Consider the following 20,330-nt stretch of genomic DNA (forward strand, 5'->3'; position numbering starts at 1 on the left):
AAGGGTCTGTTTCCGTGCTGTACATCTCTATGATTCTAAAGAGATATCTCTTCACCTTCGGGATAGTGAGTCTTTGGATTGCTCTACCCCAGGAGACTGATCATTGAATATATTTAAGACTTGAGATTTTTTTAGGTTTAGTCAACACGAAAGCACACTCATTGGTCCAAGCTTAACTCCTCCCATTTGCCTGCATTTGGCCCATATCTTTCTTAAACCTGTCCAAACGTCTCTTAAATGTTGTAACTGTACCTGCAACCACCGCTTTCTCTGGAAATTCATTCCACATATGAACCATCCTCTGTGTGAAAATGATGCCCCTGAGGTCCCTTTTAAATCTTTGGAACATACAACATACAACATCGAACTGCATGGCACTGGAACAGGCCCTTCGACTCACAATGCTGTGCCAAACATGACACTAACTTAAACTAATCCCTTCTGCCTGCCCTTGGTCCATATCTCCCTGTCCCTTGCATATTCATGTGCTTAGCTAAAAATCCTTGAAGCGTCCCTATCATATCTGCCTCCACCCCCACTCCTGGCAGCGCGTTCCAGACTCCTATCACTCTGTAAAAACATTCTGCCCCTTACATCTCCTTTAAACTTTAATGCTCTTATCTTAAATGCATACCCCCTAGTTTTAGATATTCCAATTCTGGGGAAAAAAATTTCTGACCGTCAACCCTATCTAGGCATCTCATAATTTTATAGACTTCTATCAAGTCTCCCCTCAGCCTCTGCTGCTCCAGAGAAAAAAACAACCTGAGTTTTTCTAGCCTCTCCTTATAGTTCATACCCTCTAACCCAGGCAGCATCCTGGTAAACCTCTTCTGCGCCCTCTTTAAAGCCTTCCTGTAATGTGACCAGAATTGAATGCAATACACTGAAGTGTGGCCTAACCAAAGCTGCAACGTGACCACCTGACTCTTGTACTCAATTCCCAACCATTAAAGGCGAGTATGCCATATGCCTTCTTTACTACCCTCTCTACCTGCATGGCCACTATCAGGGAGCTATGGATTTGAACCCTAAGATCCCTCTGTACATCAAAGCTGTTCAAGTTCCTGCCATTAACTGCATCCTTTTCATAACATGTGATCTCCCAAAGTGCAGCACCTCACACTTACCTGGATTAAACTCCATCTGCCATTTGTCCGCCCATATCTGCAACTGACCTATATCCTTTCACAATGTTCTACACTCCACCAATAAACACATCGATTTAGACCCTATCTACCTTCCCTTGGGGGGGGGGGAAACAAACCGGAAATGACATCACCCACCTTAAGAAACCAAGAACTATAAATAGAGAGACGGGACATGTCCCCAGCGCTTCACCAGAGACTCTCACTGATGATGTTTCCTAGTCATGGTGACGAAATGTCTGAAAACAAACCTTCCAGCTCAGCGAGCTAACTTACATACTTATCATCAACCTGAGCTACAAATCTTCTCAAAAATCGCTGACTTTCTACCTATCCACTATGACACTGATCTTTGTATCGTCTGCAAACATACTAATCCACTCACCTACATTTTCATCCAAGTCATTTGTATATGTCACAAACAGCAGAGGTCCCGGTATGTATCCCTGCAGAACACCACTAGTCATGGACCTCCAGCCTGAGCAACACCCTTCCACCACTACCCTCTGCCTTCTGTGGGCAAGCCAGTCCTGAATTCAAGTGGCCACCTCACCGTGGATCCCCTGCATCTTTAATTTTCTGGATGCGCTGACCATGAGGGACCTTGTCGAAAGCCTTGTAAACCACATCCACTGCTCCACCCTCATCGATCAACTTGGTCACCACCTCGAGAAATTCAATCAAGTTAGTAAGACATGACCGGCCCTGTGCAAAGCCATGCTGACTGTCTCTAATTAGGCCATGCGCGTAAACCCTATTCCTAAGAATCCTCTCCAATAACTTCCCAACCACCAATGTGAGACTCACCAATCTATAATTTCCAAGATTGTCCCTATTTCCCATCTTGAACAGAGGAACAGCATGAGCTACTTGCCAGTCCTTCAGTGACTGACGAAGATACAAAGATCTTGGTCAAGACCCCAGCAATCTCCTCTCTTGCCTCTCTCAGTAACCTGGGGTAGATACTACTATACCCTGAGGACTTTATCCACCTCAATGCTCTTCAAGAGACCCAACACCACTTTGGAGTTTGATCCCAAAATGCCCTAGCATATTAGCATGCTCAGCACCAATCTCACTATACTCCATATCCTTCTCCTGGGTGAATACTGACGGAAAGTACTCATTTTGGATCTCACTCACAGCCTCTACCTCCAGGTATAAGTTCCATCCTTTATCCTTATCCCTCTCACCTTAAAGTCTTGAGTTTTGAGCTCCCCTACCCTGGGGAAAAGACCTTGGCTGTTCACCTCATCCATGCCCCTCTTTATAGAGTTTCTAAACCTCTATAAAGTCACCCCTCAGCTTCTGACACGCCGGTGAAACAAGTCCCAGCCTATATTGGTACGAGTTTGGAATGAGCTGCCAGAGGAAGTGGTGGAGGCTGGTGCGATTATGACACTTAAGAGGCATCCAGATGGGTACATGAATAGGAAGGGTTTAGAAAGATAGGGGATAAGTGCTCGCAAATGGGACTAGATCAGACTGGGATGTTTGAGCAGCACAGTCAAGTTGGACTGAAGACTCTGTCTCTATGCTGTATAGTTTTAACAGCCTCTCCTTATAACTCAAACCCTTTAATCCCAAACTCGAGGGATACAGGGAGTGGAGGGAGAAGTGGTGGCCAATGATAGTGTTGGATCATAGAACATTTTCAAGGGGTCTGCTCTTATTTCCTGTGATTTGGCGATAGCTGCATTGAGGGAGAGATGTTCTTGGGGCGCATTGTGTATTCCTTAGGCTCTTAGTTTTGTTTTGGTTGCTGTTGCTGTTTTCTTGTAGGGATGCTGCTGGCCATTCTGGAGAAGTGTGGGGCCATTCCCAAAATCGACTCGCCAGAGATCTACGTGGGTGAAGGCACTGTCGCTGCGGGATACCAGAACTTCATCATTTGCATCGAGATGTTCTTTGCGGCCATTGCACTGCGCTATGCGTTCACATACAAAGTTTACGCAGACAAGCGAATTGACTCACAAGGTAAAATCAGAGAATCTGCTAACTGTGTTCTTGGGGTGGAGGAACATATTATAGCAGGGTAGAAATAATTGAATGAAACAGTCGGTTACAAAATGCCAGAGGTAGGTAGGAAGAAACAAACTAACTCCTCAGTCAGTCCCTTGTAATTTCCATATCAGCAAATGTCTAACTCAGTTTTCCTTCAATAACTTTGGAAACAGCTGTTGTGGAGGCTTTAATAACCCCGTATCTCCCTCCCAGCTGCCCCCTTTACTGTCACAGAAAGAAAATGATGGGCCTTTGAGGCTTTTAAACTACCGACAAGGGAGTAAACCCGGCGTCTTGCGTCCCTGTGAGGAACTCCTCTTCAGAATGGAATTTGCTTTCAGACACATCTCTTTGTTGAACATGAGGTCCAGCTGCTCCCTTCTCTCGCCTACTGCCTCTCTCTTGGCCCTCTCCCCCGGTGCCCACATTCTCTGTCTCTCTCTCACCCTTGCTCCTTTGCGCCTTTTCTCTCTCAGTCCCCCGTCTCCTCGCTCCCTCTCCTCTCCCGTCTCCTCGCTCCCTCTCCTCTCCCGTCTCCTCGCTCCCTCTCCTCTCCCGTCTCCTCGCTCCCTCTCCTCTCCCGTCTCCTCGCTCCCTCTCCTCTCCCGTCTCCTCGCTCCCTCTCCTCTCCCGTCTCCTCGCTCCCTCCCGTCTCCTCACTCCCTCTCCGCTCCCGTCTCCTCGCTCCCTCTCCGCTCCCGTCTCCTCGCTCCCTCTCCTCTCCCGTCTCCTCACTCCCTCTCCTCTCCCGTCTCCTCGCTCCCTCTCCTCTCCCGTCTCCTCGCTCCCTCCCGTCTCCTCGCTCCCTCTCCTCTCCCGTCTCCTCACTCCCTCTCCTCTCCCGTCTCCTCGCTCCCTCTCCTCTCCCGTCTCCTCGCTCCCTCCCGTCTCCTCGCTCCCTCTCCTCTCCCGTCTCCTCGCTCCCTCTCCCCCCCCACCTCTCCTAACTCCCTTACCCCAACCTGTCTCATGTGGCTACACAAGACCACAGAAAGAGATCAAATGTCCTCCTTGCTTCCAGCTCCATCAGCTGACTCGCCTGAAACCCGAAAGATGGCTCTAACTGAATAATACTGTCCTGAATCATTAATGCATTTGCTCACCTCAGCTGCTGAGCATTTCCGGCATTTTCTGTTTTTTGGTTAAACCCTGAGGCATCATGGGAATGGCCACTTTTTAATTAATACTATATTTGCTGCAACACAAATCTATACACTGAGCTATGGAGTCATAGGGTCTGTTTCTGTGCTGTACATCTCTTCGGTCCAACCCATCCATGCTGACCAGATATCCCAACCCAATCTAGACCCATTTGGCAGCACTTGGCCCAAATCCCTCCAAACCCTTCCTATTCATGCACCCATCCAGATGCTCTTACGTGTTGTAATTGTACCAGTCCCCACTACTTCCTCTGGCAGCTCATTCCATACACGTACCACCCTTAGGTCCCTTTTATATCTTTCCCCTCTCATCCTAAACCTATGCCCTCTAGTTCTGGACTCCCTCACCCCAGGTAAAATACCTTGTCTATTTACCCTATCCATGCCCCTCATGATTGTATCAACCTTTATAAGGTCACCCCTCACCTTTGACGCTCCAAGGATAACAGCCCCAGCCTATTCAGCCTCTTCCCCAGAGTTCAATCCTCCCTGTAGCTCAACATCCTTGTAAACCTTTCCTGAACCCTCTCAAGTTTCACAACATCCTTCTGATAGGAAGGAGACCAGAATTGCATGCAATTATAAATCCTATCTCTTATAACTTTTTAGAACACCTTACCCACAACCAAAGTAAGGCTCACTGGCCTATAATTACCAGGGTTGTCTCTACTCCCCTTCTTAAACAAAGGAACAACATTTGCTATCCTCCAGTCTTCTGGCACTACTCCTGTCGACAATGATGACATAAAGATTGAAGCCAAAGGCTCTGCAATCTCCTCCCAGAGAATCCGAGGATAAATCCCAAGCAGCCCAGGGATCTTATCTATTTTCAGATCTTCCAAAACTGCTAAAACCTCCTCAATCCCATCTAACCTTGTAGCCTGTATCTCCGTATTCTCATTGACATTGCCCTTTTCCAATGTGAATACTGACAAAAAGTATTCATTAAGTGCTTCCCCTATGTCTTTACATTCCACACACAACTTTCCACACTATCTTTCAGTGGCCCTAATCTTACTCTTGTCATTCTTTTATTTCGGATATACCTGTACAAGGCCTTAGGATTTTCCTTGATCCTATCCACCAACCTCATGTCCCCTCCTCTTCTTAGCCCTCTCTTTAGATCTTTTCTGGCTAACTTATGACACTCCAGCCCCTATCTAAGCCTTCACGCTGCCTCCTCACATAAGCCGCCTTCTTCCTCTTGACAAGAGCTTCAACTTTTTTAGTAAACTATTAATCCTTCTCTCGACAACTACCTCCCTGCCGATAGGTATATACTTGTCAAGGACCCACAGTATCTATTCCTTGAGTAAGCTCCACATTTCAATTCGAGTTGCAGTATCCTTCCCCATTCTTTGCATCTTAAATCTTGCCCAATCGCATCATAATTGCCTTTCCCCCAGTAATACCTGTCTCCCTGCGGTACATACCTATCACTGCCCATTGCTATTGTCAACATAACCGAATTGTGGTCACTATCCCCAAAGTGCTCACCTACCTCCAAATCTAACACCTGGCCAGGTTCATTCCCCAGTACCAAATCTAATATGGCATCATCCATTGTTGGCCTGTACATACTGTACCTCCTGCCCACATTGAACCAAAACTGACCCATCTAAACTATAGAGTTCCCAGTCAATATTGGGCAAGTTAAACTAGGGAAATAAAAGCACTGTATGATCTCAGTTTTATTTTGTGTCTGATGATATGAGCCGCAGGTAGTGTTTGTGTGGGTGTGGAGTGTCGGGGGGTTCCTTCTGATTCATTCTTTTTTTTTCTCCTTCTCTCACTCTGCACCCACCCCTCTCCCTCCTTTCTGTCTCTCACTCTCTTTCTCTGTCTCCTGCTTCTGCCAATCTCTCACCGTGGATAGTCCTGGCATATGGGCCCTACGGTAGGCTGAACTTACCTTTTTACTTGTTAGTCTGTAATTGCTGAATTTGATCCTTGCCCTGTGAATGTACCGTGTTCTTGCTTTGTCCGTTGGAGGGGGGTATCGCGAGAGATGTGCATTTATGTGGCGCCTTTCATCACCTGAGGGCATTCCGCAGCTTGCGAATGCTGATGACGTTTTCTTTTGCATTGCGCATAATGCAGGGAATGCTGCACAGCAGGCTCTTACTAACAACTAAGGGCGATATCATCTTGTTTTTTGGTGGTACCCATCAAGAGTTAATATTGACCAGGGCACTGAGGGTGGCACCAACACCTCCGCATCCTACACCTACATCCTTCCTCTTGACAAGAGCTTCAACTTCTTTAGTAAACTATTAATCCTTCTCTCGACAACTACCTCCCTGCCGATGTCGCTGTCCAATACAGTAGAAGGGGTCCTGACTGTGACATCTCATCTGAAAGTTTCAGTGGACACAGCACCCGCTCCAGTACGGCGCTGAGATGGCACTGTCTTAAACAGCGGGTCAGCGACTCTGATTAAGGGGAGGCAGTAGCTGAGAGGTATGATCGCTGAACTGTTCATCCAGAGACGTGGGTAATGATCTCAGGACCTGCGTTCAAATCCTGCTGATTGCCCTTGGGAAGGTGATGTTGAGATTTTATGTTTCTGGGGGGGGTTTAGGTGCAATCCCTGCACTGTTGGGGTGAGGGGAATATTCCAGGAGTTTTGGTTCATTTTGGCAGGGTCAGGGGAGGGTGAAATTTGGAATGAAGACTCTAATAATGATCATTAATCCATCGCCGACTATCAGGAAAAGTCCATCTGTTTCACTTTCACGAGGGAGGCAACCTGGTGGAGGTGGGGTGGGGGTGGGGCAGGATAGAGAGCGGAATGTGGAACTCCTGAAACTGTCACACTTACTGGCACTGATTTTGCAATCTCCTGTGGAGAAGTCTAAAATAGAAGATGTGCAGATTGTGCAACTCTCTGGAAACCACAACAAGGAGCCTGTTGGGAGAGGAGGGGGAGGGGTGCATTCAGACATGAGTTACTTTGTTTTACCCAAGCAACCATTGTCTTTTAGAAAGAATGTCTAACAAAAAAGCTGGGTGTGCTCAACACCTTCTTAACCATCCTGTCTACATGTGATGCAAACTTCAAGGAATTATGTACCTGGTGATCTTAGATTAAGATAAACGCTTGGCGCAACATTGTCGGCCGAAGGGCCTGTACTGTTCTGGATGTAGGTTTGCTCGCTGAGCTGGAAGGTTTGCTTTCAGACGTTTTGTCACCCTACTAGGTAACATCCTCCGTGAGCCTTCACATGAAGGAGGCTCACTGAAGATGTTACCTAGGACGGCGACGAAACATCTGAAAAACCTTCTAGCTCAGCGAGCAAACCTACATCCAGAACCTCAACCTGAGCTACAAATCTTCTCAAAACTCACTGGCCTGTACTGTGCTGTACTGTTCTATGAACCCCTTGGTCTCTCTGTTCTACAACACTATCCAAGGCCCTACTGCCAATTGTCCAAGTCATGAGATGTCATGTTAAGGATGTTGATTAGATTAGATTCCCTACAGTGTGGAAACAGGCTTTTTGGCCCAACAAGTCTACACCGACCCTCCAAAGAGTAACCCACCCAGACCCATTCCCCTACATTTATCCTTGATTAATGCACCTAACACTATGGGGCAATTTACATGGCCAATTCACCTGGCCTGCATATCTTCTGGGATGTTGGTGAGGCCTCTTCTGGAGTACCATGTCCAGTTCTGGTCGCCCTGTTGTAGGAAGGATATTATTAAACTGGAGAGGGTTCAGAAGGGATTTACTGGGATGTTGCCAGGATTGGAGGGTTTGTGTTATAGGGGGACATTGGATAGGGTGGGACTTTCTTCACTGGAGCATTGGAGGCTTAAAACGTCATGAGGGGTATAGGTAAGGTAAATGGCAGGTGTTTTTTTTCCCCCAGGATGGGGGATTTCAAGACTAGGGGCAAATTTTTAAGGTGAAGGGGCAAGATTTAAAAAGAACTATATGGGGCAGTTTTTTTTTACTTGGAGAGTGGTTTGTGTGTGGATTGAATTTCCTGAGAAAGTGGTGGATATGGGTACAGTTACAATGTTTAAGAAAACTTTAGATGAGTACATGAAAAAGAAATGTTTGGAGGGATATGGGCCAAGTGAAGGCAGGTGGGACTGGTTTAGTTTGGGGTTACGGTCGGCATGGTTGGACCGAAGGGTCTGCTTCCTTGCTGGATGACTCTGTAAAGATTTACAAGAGTGCTAAGATGGAAAGTTGGCATTTCTGAGACAGATTATTAGTCAAATTCAGATTTCTGTGGTTGCATCTAATGTGGTTGACTCATAACTCCCCTCTGATATGCCCTTGCAAACTGCTCAGGTCAGTTAGGGAAGTGAAACAGAGCCAGCGACACCCACATTTCGATGAAAGAGTAAATGTAATTAAAAAGTGGTAATTTGTTCATCCAAGTCTAGTCTCTTCCCCGTTCTCCCAACCCCAATCACTCCTTAACCCATATACTCCAGTCACTACCTCCCACGCAACACAAACCCAGTCACTACCCTTCCCTAAATCACGCCCCCTGCCCCCCCCCCCCCACACACACACACACACACACAAACCCAGCCACTCCCTTCCCTCAACCACCCCCCCCCCACACACACACACACACACACACACACACACACACAGACCCAGCCACTCCCTTCCCTCAACCACCCCCCACACACATACACACACAAACCCAGTCACTCCCATTCCCGAAACCATTCCCTCCCACACACACACAAACCCAGTCACTCCCCTTCCCTAAAGACCCCCCCACACACAAACCCAATCCCTCTCCTTCCCTAAACCACCCCCCCCCCCCACACACACACACAACCCCAGGCACTCCCCTTCCCTAAACCACTCCCTGCACAAGCCCAAACCCAGTCACTCCCCTTCCCTAAACCATTCCCTCCCCCACACACACAACAACCCAGTCACTCCCCTTCCCTAAACCATTTCCCCCCACATACACACACAAACCCAGTCATTACCCTTCCCATAACCACTGCCCCCCCCACACACACACACACAGCCCTTCTCGAAACCACCCCCCAACACACACACACACTTTGTCACTCCCCTTCCCTAAAGCCCCCCACACACAAACCCAGTCAGTCCCCTTCCCTAAAGCCCCCCCCCACAAACACACAAACCGTCATTCCCATTCTCTAAATCACCCCCCACACACACACACACACAAACCCAGTCACTCCCCTTCCCTAAACCCCACACACAAACCCAGTCACTCCCCTTCATTAAACCACCCCACCCCCCCACACACGTACACACACAAACCCAGTCACTCCCCTTCCCTAAAGCACCACCCACACTCACACCCCACACTCACATACACAAACCCAGTCACTCACCTTCCCTAAAGCACCCCCCACGTGTGTACACACACACACACACACACACACACAAACCCAGTCACTCCCCTTCCCTAAACCACACACACAAACCCAGTCACTCCCCTTCCCTAAACCACACACACAAACCCAGTCACTCCCCTTCCCTAATGCCCCCTACACACAAACCCCTTTCCTAAAGCACCAGCCCCACACACACACACACACACACAAACACAGTAACTCCCATTCTCTAAACCACCTCCCCCCACACACACACAGTCACTCCCCTTCCCTAAGCCAACCCCCAGACACACATACACACACTCACAAACCCAGTCACTCCCCTTCCCTAAAGCACCCCCCCCCCAGACACACACACACACACACACAGTCACTCCCCTTCCCTAAAGCACCCCCCCCCACACACACACGCACACAAACCCAGTCACTCCCCTTCCCTGAACCAACCTCCCTCCACACACACACACACACAGTCACTCCCATTCTCTTAAACCCCCCCACACATACACCCAGTCACTCCCCTTCCTGAAACCACCCCCCACAAAGGCACACAAACCCAGTCATTTCCCTTCCCTAAAGCCACCCCACCACACACGCACAGACACAAACCCAATCACTCCCCTTCCCTAAAGCACGCCTCCCCCACACACACACACACACCGTCACAAACCTTCGCTGAAGCCCTCCCCCCCCCCCCACACACACACACGCACGCACGCACGCACGCACGCACGCACGCACGCACACGCACACACACACACACCAACCCAGTCACTCCCCTTCCCTAAAGTCCCCCCCCACACAAAATCAATCACTTCCCTTCCCTAAACCACTCCCTCCCCCATACACACACACAAACCCAGTCACTTCCCTTCCCTAAAACACACACACAAACCCAGTCACTCCCCTTCCCTACGTACCGCCCCCCCCACACACACCCAAACCCAATCACTCCCCTTCCCTAAACCACCCGCCCACACACACACCAACCCAGTCACTCCCCTTCCCTAAAGCCACCCCCATACACACAAACCCAGTCACTCCCCTTCCCTAAAGCCATGCCACACACATACACAAACACAGTCACGCCCCTTCCCTAAACCACACACAAACCCAGTCACTCCCCTTCCCTAAACTACACACACAAACCCAGTCACTCCCCTTCCCTAAACCACACACACAAACCCAGTCACTCCCCTTCCCTAAAGCACCCTGCCCATCCACACTCTCTCACACACACACACAAACCCAGTCACTTCTCTTCCCTAAACCACTCCCCCACATACAAACCCAGTTACTCCCCTTCCCTAGAGCGCGCACACACACACACACACACACACTCACAAACCCAGCCACTCCCTTCATTAAACCCCCCCCCCCACACACACACACACTAACCCAGTCACTCCCCTTCCCTAAAGCATTCCACTCACATACACACGTACACACAAAGCCAGTCACTCCCCTTCCCTCCGCCCACTCAAACCCCAAGCATTTTTTGAGACCCACCCAGAAAACTCAACATTTCCTTCGCTGTCCCCCCCAACCTCCCCTTTTACCTCCTTCCCCAAAAGACCCCAGTCACACCACGCTCAAACCAAAAAGAAAATCCCAATCACTCCCTCCCCATCCTTTTCCCCCCCCCCCGCCCCCCGCCCCCACCAAACAATCCCTACCCCCTTCAAAACCAAAGCCCCCTGGTCTGGTTGGATACAGCAGCCATATCCTGAGCTGTCCCAGCCTCCCAAAAGATGGTCTGTCTGTCTGTCCATCCATCACCCTTCCCTGCCCCAAGTCGGAGTCTCCCTCTGGGTGTCCACCGGTGCCCCCGAAGTACACCTTGGGGCCACGTGACTCCCTCCCACACTGCCATCTGCTCCAATCATACGCTGAGGATCATTAGTAGCAAATGGTCAGCCAGCAGCTCCTGAAGGGGCGAGTGACTCCATCAGCGGGCCTTCCAGGTGTACTGACCTGTCGTGTGGATGTGCGACCTGCACACAGAGTGACTCCCTGCCCTCTCGGGCTGTGAACTCCACAGAATTGGGAGGGTGGAGGGTGCTCATTCAGAAGCCTGGTGCCAACTGTACCCCTCAGGCAGGGTCATCCTGAGTCTGAGAATATTTCCTCATCAAAGAAATTGGTGGCTCAGTGGTTAGCGCTGCTGCCTCACAGCGCCAGGGATCTGGGTTCGATTCTAGCATCGGGCAAGTGTCCATGTGGAGTTTGCACATTGTTACCGTGAGTTTTCTCTGGGTACTCCAGTTTCCTCCCACAATCCAAAGATGTGCACCTTAGGCAAATTGGCCATGCTAAATAGCCTATAGTGTTGAGGGATGTATAGGTTAGGTGCATTAGACAGGGGTAAATGTAGAGTAATAGGAGAGGGGAATGGGTTTGGGTGGGTTACTCTTCAGAGGGCTGATGTGGATCTGTTGGGCCAAATGGCCTGTTTCCACATTGTAGGGATTCAATTCTATTAAATCAACCTTATTACTGTGGGTCTAGAGTCATATGTCGGCCACACCAAGTAAATATGACTGTTTTCCTTCCTTTAAAGGGCATTATTGATTGTTGGAAAAAAAAGCCCCATCTGGTTTCATGGTCATCATTATTCCACATTCTTTACTGAATTCAAATTGCACCATCTGCCGTGGCAGATTTTGAACCTGGGTTCCCAGAACATCAGCTATGTTTTTGGATTAATAGTCTAGCCATTGCCCTCCCACATGGGCTTGAAACGTCAACTCTGTGTGTCTCCCCACCGATGCTGAGTTTCTCCTGCAATTCCTCTTTTTATTACGAGGATGGACATGTTGGTCAACTCATAGCAAAAGTCTGGGGGCAAATGATGTGAAAGTGAACTGGAGATCAGAGCGGAGAGTGTGTCGCTGGAGAAGCACAGCCAGTCAGGCAGCATCCAAGGAGCAGGAGAATCGTTTGGGGCATAAACGCAGTAATGAGATGTGACATGCAATCTCCAGGATTTGGTTCAGTCACAATTGGCAACACTGTGCAGGTTTAGGAAAGCACTTTGCTCCATCTCCCAGGGACCTGCCAATCTCTTATGAGCTGACAGTTAAGTTTGGGGGCAAAGTTTGGCCTGGGGGTGGGGGGGGGAATGGTGTTTAACCTCCTGCATTTCCCCTCCCCCTGAATCTTCTGTTGGACCACCTTCTCCATCACCCCAACACTCTCACTCTTTAAAATGTGTGGTTGTTTTGATTTACTAGTGGGATGTGGGTGTCGCTGGTTGGTTCAACTTTTAGTGCCCCATCCCTAGTTGCCCCTTGAGAAGGTGGGGGTGAGCTGCTTCCTTGAACCGCTGCACCTGCTGTGGGTTGACCCACAATGCCCTTAGGGAGGGAATTCCAGAATTTTGACTCCGCGACGGTGAAGGATATATTTCCAAGTCAGGATGGTGAGTGACTTGGAGGGGAACGTGCAGGGGGTCTGTTCCCATATATCTGCTACCCTTGTTGGAAGTGGTTGTAGGTTTGGAATTTGCTTTCTAATGATCTTTGTTGAATGCATGGCTGAAGAGTTAGTGCAGGAAGGGGAGGACTTTAGACTCTCCTGGATCATCGGGACTGTTTCTGAGGAAGGGTCTCCTGCACCTGAAGTGGAACTGGACTAACATCCTTGCAGAGGTCCATGTGCCAAGTAGTGGGATTATAAAATGACAAAGTGTGGAAAAGACCCTTCGGTCCAACTTGTCTGTGCTGATTAGACATCCCAGTCTGACCTAGTCCCATTTGCCAGCACTTGTCCCATATCCCTCTAAACCCTTCCTATTCATGTTCCCATCCAGATGCCTTTTAAATGAGGTAATTGTATCAACCTCCACCACTTCCTCTGGCAGCTCGTTCCGTGCACACACCACTCTCTGCATGAAAAAGTTGCCCCTTGGGTCCCTTTGAATTGAATTGAATTGAATTTATTGTCATTTGTACCGAGGCACAGTGAAAAGCTTTGTCTTGCGAGCAATACAGGTGGTTCACAGAGTTAAGTAGCATAGATAAGTAAATACTAGGTAAACAGCAGCAAAAACAAAAACACAGGGACAGGCGAGTCTGAGAGTCCATTCAGTATTCTAACAACAGTAGGGTGGAAACTGTTTCAAAACTGGCTGGTGCGTGTGTTCAGGCTTCTGTACCTTCTCCCCGATGATAGAGGTTGTAGGAAAACATTGCCGGGGTGGGATGGATCTTTGAGTATGCTGGCGGCCTTTCCTTGACAGTGGGCCTGGGAGATGGATTCTATAGATTGGAGGTCGGCCTTGGTGATTGTCCAGGCCGAGTTCACCACTCTCTGTAACCCTCTCCGATCTTGAATGGTACAGTTGCCATACCAGGTACCAACTGTCCCATTTTAAAACTGGGAGACGGAGCAAAGTGTTACCCAAAACTTGTGCTGTGTTACCAACCGTGACTAGATCAAATCCTGGAGGCTTCACATCACGGCTTCAGACCAACACATCCCATCCTCATAATAAAAACAGGAATTGCTGGAGAATCTCAGCGGGTCTGGCAGCATCTGTGGGAAGAGAGAGAGAAACCAGAGTGGATGCCTAAAAGCCTTTCATAGAAACATAGGCGCAGGAGGAAGCCATTCGGCCCTTTGAACCCTACTTCCTCCATTCATCACAATCGTGACTGAAGATCCAACTCAATAGCCTAATCCAGGGATCTCCCTGTAACCCATTCGCCCCAAGTACTGTATCTAACCGCCTTTTGAATACCTTCAGTGTTTTACCACAGGAAGCAGTTGATGCCAATGAACTCCTCTTTGGGTGAAGAAATGTCTCCTCACCTCCATCCTAAACAGTCCACCCCGAATCCGCAGACATTCCTCTGGTTTCTGGATGCACCCACCATCGGGAATGTCCTCCCTGCATCTCCCCTTTGCCGGTCCTGTTAGAAATCGATGATAAGTCTCTGTGAGATCCCGCCCTCCTCATTTTCTTTCCTCCTCCTCCCCAGGTCGCCGTGCCCCCATGAAGAGCATCTCGAGCAGCCTGAAGGAGACCATGAACCCCCACGACATTGTCCAGGACGCCATCCACAACTTCTCACCGGCCTACCAGCAGTACACGCAGCAGTCGACCCTGGAGCACGGCACCCCCTGGCGCAACGGGCATGCCGCCTCTCGGACCCACAGCATCACTAGCGTCCGCGACACAGAGAAGACCCTACTGCTGAGCTCAGACGACGAGTTCTGAGCCCGTCCCGGGTGGCGGGGGGAGGGAAGGGGCGGCGGACAGGAGGGAGGGTGGGTGGTAGCAATGGGCGGGGTCTGGGGCCTGTGGGGAAAACAGAGTTGGCAACAGACCTTGAGAGGGCCGACAAAGCGGCGACATTTTTATTTTCTCTCCCCGACACCCCCACACCCCTCCCTGGTTTCCTCCCGCAATCAGCGAACGTTTTAACACCGACGGTAAAACGCCGCCGGGAACCTCCTCTCTTCGAAAACGGCGGCAGCTCGGCCTTTTGCGTCTTTGTGTTTAATTTTAGGCCGTCGTTCTGCAGCCAGTGTCCCAGCCAACTTCCGTCACCACAGCACCTCCCAAGTGAAGCATATCGATCGGTGTCGGCCTACTTGAGTTCGGTTTAAAAACGTGTGATTTATTTTTAAGAAAGTAATGTTTTGAGGCTTTAATGTTGGGGAGTGGGTAATCTGCAGTGGGGTAGGTTACTGTAATTGGGACAATTGCCCTTCTGAAGGCTGTGGTGTGCACAGATGTAGGTTGGGGGAAGGTGTCTGTGTTGGGTATCCTCAAAAGATCATCAGGCCTGCTGATAGCTCAGTGTCTGCCTGCTCCCTACTGTCAGCAAATTCCAAACTGCACTGCTATTTTTCCTCCCCCCAGGTAGGTGGTCCCTCTCTGTAGTGTATGAGGGCTGCTGTGCTTACCCAACACACCTCTGGAGCCATTGCCTCTCGTTGGACTTCAACTGGGATTTTTCAAGACCTCCCCCGACCCCCCCCCACCCCAGGCACCTGGGACTGGGCCACAGGCACAGTGAGCCTGTCTCCTGGATCCACATGCAGCATCACACGGGAGGCCACACTTGGAGGGCCGAAGGGCCTGTTCCTGGGCTGTAAATTTTCTTTGTTCTGTGTTTCCTGCCACTGAAGTCCGAACTGCTTCGCCCCCTCCTCTTCCACCACCACGTAGCCCTTCAGCTACACTTCTGTAGCTCATCTGGACCCACTCTGGTCTGGACCGCAGTTCAACAGCTGTCCACCCTCTAACAATTGATGGTTCTTCAGACATTCCCAGGGGAGAGCAGCTGTAGTAGCCTGTCCTGCCATGTTGCAACATGGAGGTGTAGTCAGCTCTCTGGGCCTCTTGATTAATGTTTTCTCATTTTTAAAGCGCACCTTTTATTAATTGAGCCATTTTTACTTTGTTGGTTAATACTGGAGTCTCACTTTGCGGTTTTGTTGCTCCTCTTGACCTGCCTATCTTAGTTGGATCATGTTGGCCATCTTTGTAGATCATACTCGGGGCGGGGGAGGGGGGATTGAACCGAGACTTTCAACTGAACCGACTCATTGGGCAGTTGCCCGGGTTGGGTACACCATCCACCGAGAATGCTACCTGGAAAGGATTAAGCTCCAGAGTTCTCCCTCTGGATCCCGCTCAGTGGTTAGGTTAAGGTGACCCCTCCGAACTTGATTTTCTAGTGATTGTGTTTCTTTTTTCTTGACTGATTTATGACCTGTAGTGGAATTGTTGTTGTAGGCTAGGCTGGATGGGATACAGAAAAGCTAATTCTGTGTGTGTGATGTACCCATCTCTGCCCCATGCCACTTGATGTCTTCAACGCAAAAGGCAGGCACCAACGTGGCAATTATGTTTTACAGCTAGGCCCAAAGCCTAACTCTGCTGGCTAATGGCTGCTTTCTCTAGACTTGGCCTGTATTCTGGCATCAAACTAATACCAATACCTTCTCACCTAAAACAGCCTGGACTACATATGCACACACACAGACACACACACACACACCTCCCATCCTGGTGTTCACATTCAGAGGGTTTTATATGAAGTATTGAGTCCTTTCCAGTGTCAATATCAGTTTGTGAACCATCGACAGGCAAGTTGGAGTGGGCATGGCGCTAAAGGAAAGTCCACCATTGATGGTCCTTTGAGTGTGTTCTGTTCGCTGCAGTGACCAGTCTCACTAAACGCAGTATTGAGGGCGTTAGGTTGGGTTGGAAGGTTGTACCCATCTGGCTGCCACTTGTGCCAGTCTGCTCCCAACATGCAGATAGCCTGACTGATGGCGTTCCTGCGATAAAAACAAAAACTCAACACAGAAACCAAATTCCATTTCCGTTTTCTCATTCTACTTCAGGGTGAAGCTGTTGCGCCTGTTCAGAGTGACTCTGTGTCTTTGTGCTGACATTAGAAATGACTCCTTAGCAAATGATGGGGTTGGGGGATCATGTACCAATATATTCAGTGAAAGTTCAAGAAAATGCTTCAAAGGATTATTAGCTAAGCCTGTTAAAGTGATTGGAAGCTCCTAGTTTGCCTGTGTCCTTGCACTCTCCCATGACCCAGTGAATTCGAATTGTTGTGTCCTTTTCCATGGTCTTTCAAAGGGTACAAGTCGTCTCAATGTTACACATTTGCTGTCTGAGTTTCTGTTTTTTCGCACGGCCTTCCCACTGCTCTTGCAGCATCAATACCTTCCTGCGTTTCAAACCCTTTTTCATCCATTTTCTTTGCTCACAGAACAGCACTTCCTCTCCGCCAGCCCCCCTTCCCTCACCAGCCTTTGCTTAAGAAAAGGGTGCAAGCCCCTCATTGGGCACTGTGCCCATTGTCCTCAGTCTGGATATTTTGAGTGAACGTAGATGGCCTTAGATCCTGCCTTTGGGGAAAGGCCGTGAGTAGGTGACTTATCAGCCCCGACTCTGTAAGGGCAGTTCTTTTGAAATTGAGGTGAACCTTTTCACCTACTTCCCCCTTTTTACTGATCCTCCTTGTGCAATATTTCACTCGGACTGTAACCTGGTGTCGTGTGACTTCTGACTTTGTCGAGCCCAGTTCAACACCGGCACCTCCACAATATTGCCACCATCTCATACCTAGGGCTTTGGGTGGCTAAGAGACCATTAACCTTTCTGTTCCAATTGCTGTGCAGTGGCTCAGTGGTTAGCACTGCTGCCTCAGAGTGCTAGGGACTCTGGTTCGATTCCACCCTCGGGCGACTGTGTGGAGTTTTGCACGTTCTCCCCGTGTCTGCGTGGGTTTCCTCCGGGTGCTCCGGTTTCCTCCCACAATCCAAAGATGTGCTTGTTAGGTAAATTGGCCGTGGGAAATACACCGTCACAGGGATAGGTTAAGGGTTGGGCCTGGGTTGGATGCTCTCCAGAAGGAGTAGGTGTGGTCTTGGTGGGCTGAAAGACCTGCTTTTACACCGTAGGGATTCTATTCTATGATCCTAACTCATTCCAACGTATTTTATTTCAAGAAAATAGTTCCGCCATTCCAACTATCCAAAAGTGCCCACCACCTTCACTGTTACCTGAATATCGTTTGTGGCTTTTTGTAAAAGAAAATATTGTTGCATTGTCCTGCTCTCAATAACAGTTTTGTACAAATGGGCATTGTACCCACTCGAGGGCACTATCTGCCCAGGTGGAGCATGACTTGAAAAGCAAGGGTCTCTCTTTACAGTTGGCAAGATCAACTGCTGCAAAAGAAAAACATATTTTGGAGATTGTCACCACAACATGGAACGGGCTGCTCCTGACATGTGCATTGGGCAAGTCTGATTGTAAGGTTGGCTGTCCGCAGCGATAGTTCCATAGCCGGGTTCTTGTTGTTAAAAATCATTCCAATGCCTTCCATCTCAGCACTTTGTTTAAATGGAGGGAGAGAGGAGACATTTCAGGTGAGTGGAATTTCTGTGATGTTCCCAACCTGTTGGATCTGGGTCTGTGGATTCAGAACAGTGAGCCCCTTTCACTGTCTGGACCATAGCAAGCTCCTGAAGCAATCCTCAGGCTTCATGTTAAAAGCCTAGGCCTCAATCCTGGAATGGCCTAATGCCACCTTTTACCTGTGACTTTTAACGCTTCCTGTGCCATTGAAGTGGCTTGATAGGAGGAATCCTTTGGAAGCTCTGGTGGCCTCTCATACAGCAGTTAGTGAGTAACCCCAACTAGGCTTTCTCCTGAGTTTACTGTGAAGATTTCTTCCAATATTGGCAGCTTCAGAGATAGAAATGTGTTTTAAAGACCTTGTTTTCCCATCTGAATTCTCCCCCACCATTACCTGCAGAGTTCCATCCTCCCAATCCATTTGAAACTTAGAATTGTTTTCTTTCTTCTGTTTAGGTTAAGACCACATTCATTGTGGAATCATCTCAGTCATGGCTATAAGTAATTACTTGAGGAGAAATTGCTATCTTTCTTATTTAATCAATCTCCGTATCATGGTCACACTACAAACTGTGTGGAAGAAGGGGTCCGTTGAACTTGAGCGGGGGGAGAATGTTGAAGAAGCCATTTTGGGTTTTCCACCTGGGAATGCAAGCCGCGGTGGGGGAGGGTACAACTTGTCTAGTTCCTCTACATGTCCTGTGTGTGTCTTTGAAGCAAAAATGAGGGGAAGCTTTCGTTCAATGTTGGTCAGTTTGAATTTCATTCTCTCCCTTTCTCTGTCAACTATTAGCTGCTGATGTCCCCTCTTGGTATACTTTTGAATAACTGTGTGAAGAAATTTCCTTCTTTTTTTAATAAATAAGCCAGTCAGTTTGTGAGGCTCCTGCCTTCGGTTTTGCTCAGGAGTCTTTAGGCAATTGTCCTTTTTCTTTTTAAGGTGCCTGGAGCCAGGGCCTCAGTTCTGTTGAGTGGGAAAGACTGGGGTGGGTGGGAGAATGCATATTTATGGGGTTGTGGTGTAATATTGTACATAATATACATATATATTGAAATAATGTATGATATAAAGATTGCAGATGACAGAAAGACCTAGTTTTGTATCTTTAGCCATCATTTGTGTACATGAATTCAAGGAAGCTGCTTCTATTTTGGTTCTTGTGATGTTTCTCCTCAATGAAAGTTAATAAAGATCTTCTATAGATTGTCACGTCAGGTTGTCTGCTTTTGTGAGCGGAAAATTTATTTGGGGGGTGGCCCCAGAGTCTGCCCGATTTGTGCTAGTTTTCTTCCAGTGTATCCCATCATGCCACATGTGCAGGGGTTCTGGGTAATTAGTTGACGAAATAACACGGGATGGACCGAGAGGTTATGCATATCCAGTGCCCACACACCGGTTACCCACATTCCCAGCAGGCTTTGTGAAACGCTGGCTGATTTTGTAGTTTTCTCCTCTTGGTTCTCAGGTTGAGAGTCAGTAAAGCCAATCCTGAAGCAATCTCTGTAACTGACCCTCTTCCCCATGCTCCAGCCTTGAAGCTCAACAAGAACATTGGCTCTTTGTCATTTACTCACAGCTTGGAGAGGGAGACAGGTTCCTCTTCAGCATGCTAATCATTACCACATAGAAACATCGAAGCAGGGTTTGAGGCCCTTTCTGAACAATCTACAGCCTTACTTGCTCCTTGGATCACCATTTTCACTATTTTTCTCTCTCTCTCTCCCACCATTCTCTCTCCATTCCCTCTGTCCCTCCACCAGTCTCTCTC

At 48.8% G+C, this 20,330-nt stretch overlaps 1 protein-coding gene across 1 annotated transcript in view; it reads left to right on the forward strand.

Moving 5' to 3' along the window:
- tmem184ba (transmembrane protein 184ba) overlaps window positions 1–19,771 on the forward strand; it is a 91,580-nt gene extending 71,809 nt beyond the window's left edge. Inside the window, exons 7-9 of the mRNA XM_072588274.1 lie at window positions 2,931–3,125; window positions 6,189–6,209; window positions 14,645–19,771. Coding sequence (XP_072444375.1) covers window positions 2,931–3,125; window positions 6,189–6,209; window positions 14,645–14,883 — 455 coding nt within the window. The 3' untranslated portion in view covers window positions 14,884–19,771. The remainder of the gene's footprint in view (window positions 1–2,930; window positions 3,126–6,188; window positions 6,210–14,644) is intronic.
- The last annotated feature ends 559 nt before the right edge of the window (window positions 19,772–20,330 follow it).

The sequence above is a fragment of the Chiloscyllium punctatum genome, chromosome 18 (genome assembly GCF_047496795.1).
Source record: "Chiloscyllium punctatum isolate Juve2018m chromosome 18, sChiPun1.3, whole genome shotgun sequence".
Lineage (NCBI taxonomy): Eukaryota > Metazoa > Chordata > Chondrichthyes > Orectolobiformes > Hemiscylliidae > Chiloscyllium > Chiloscyllium punctatum.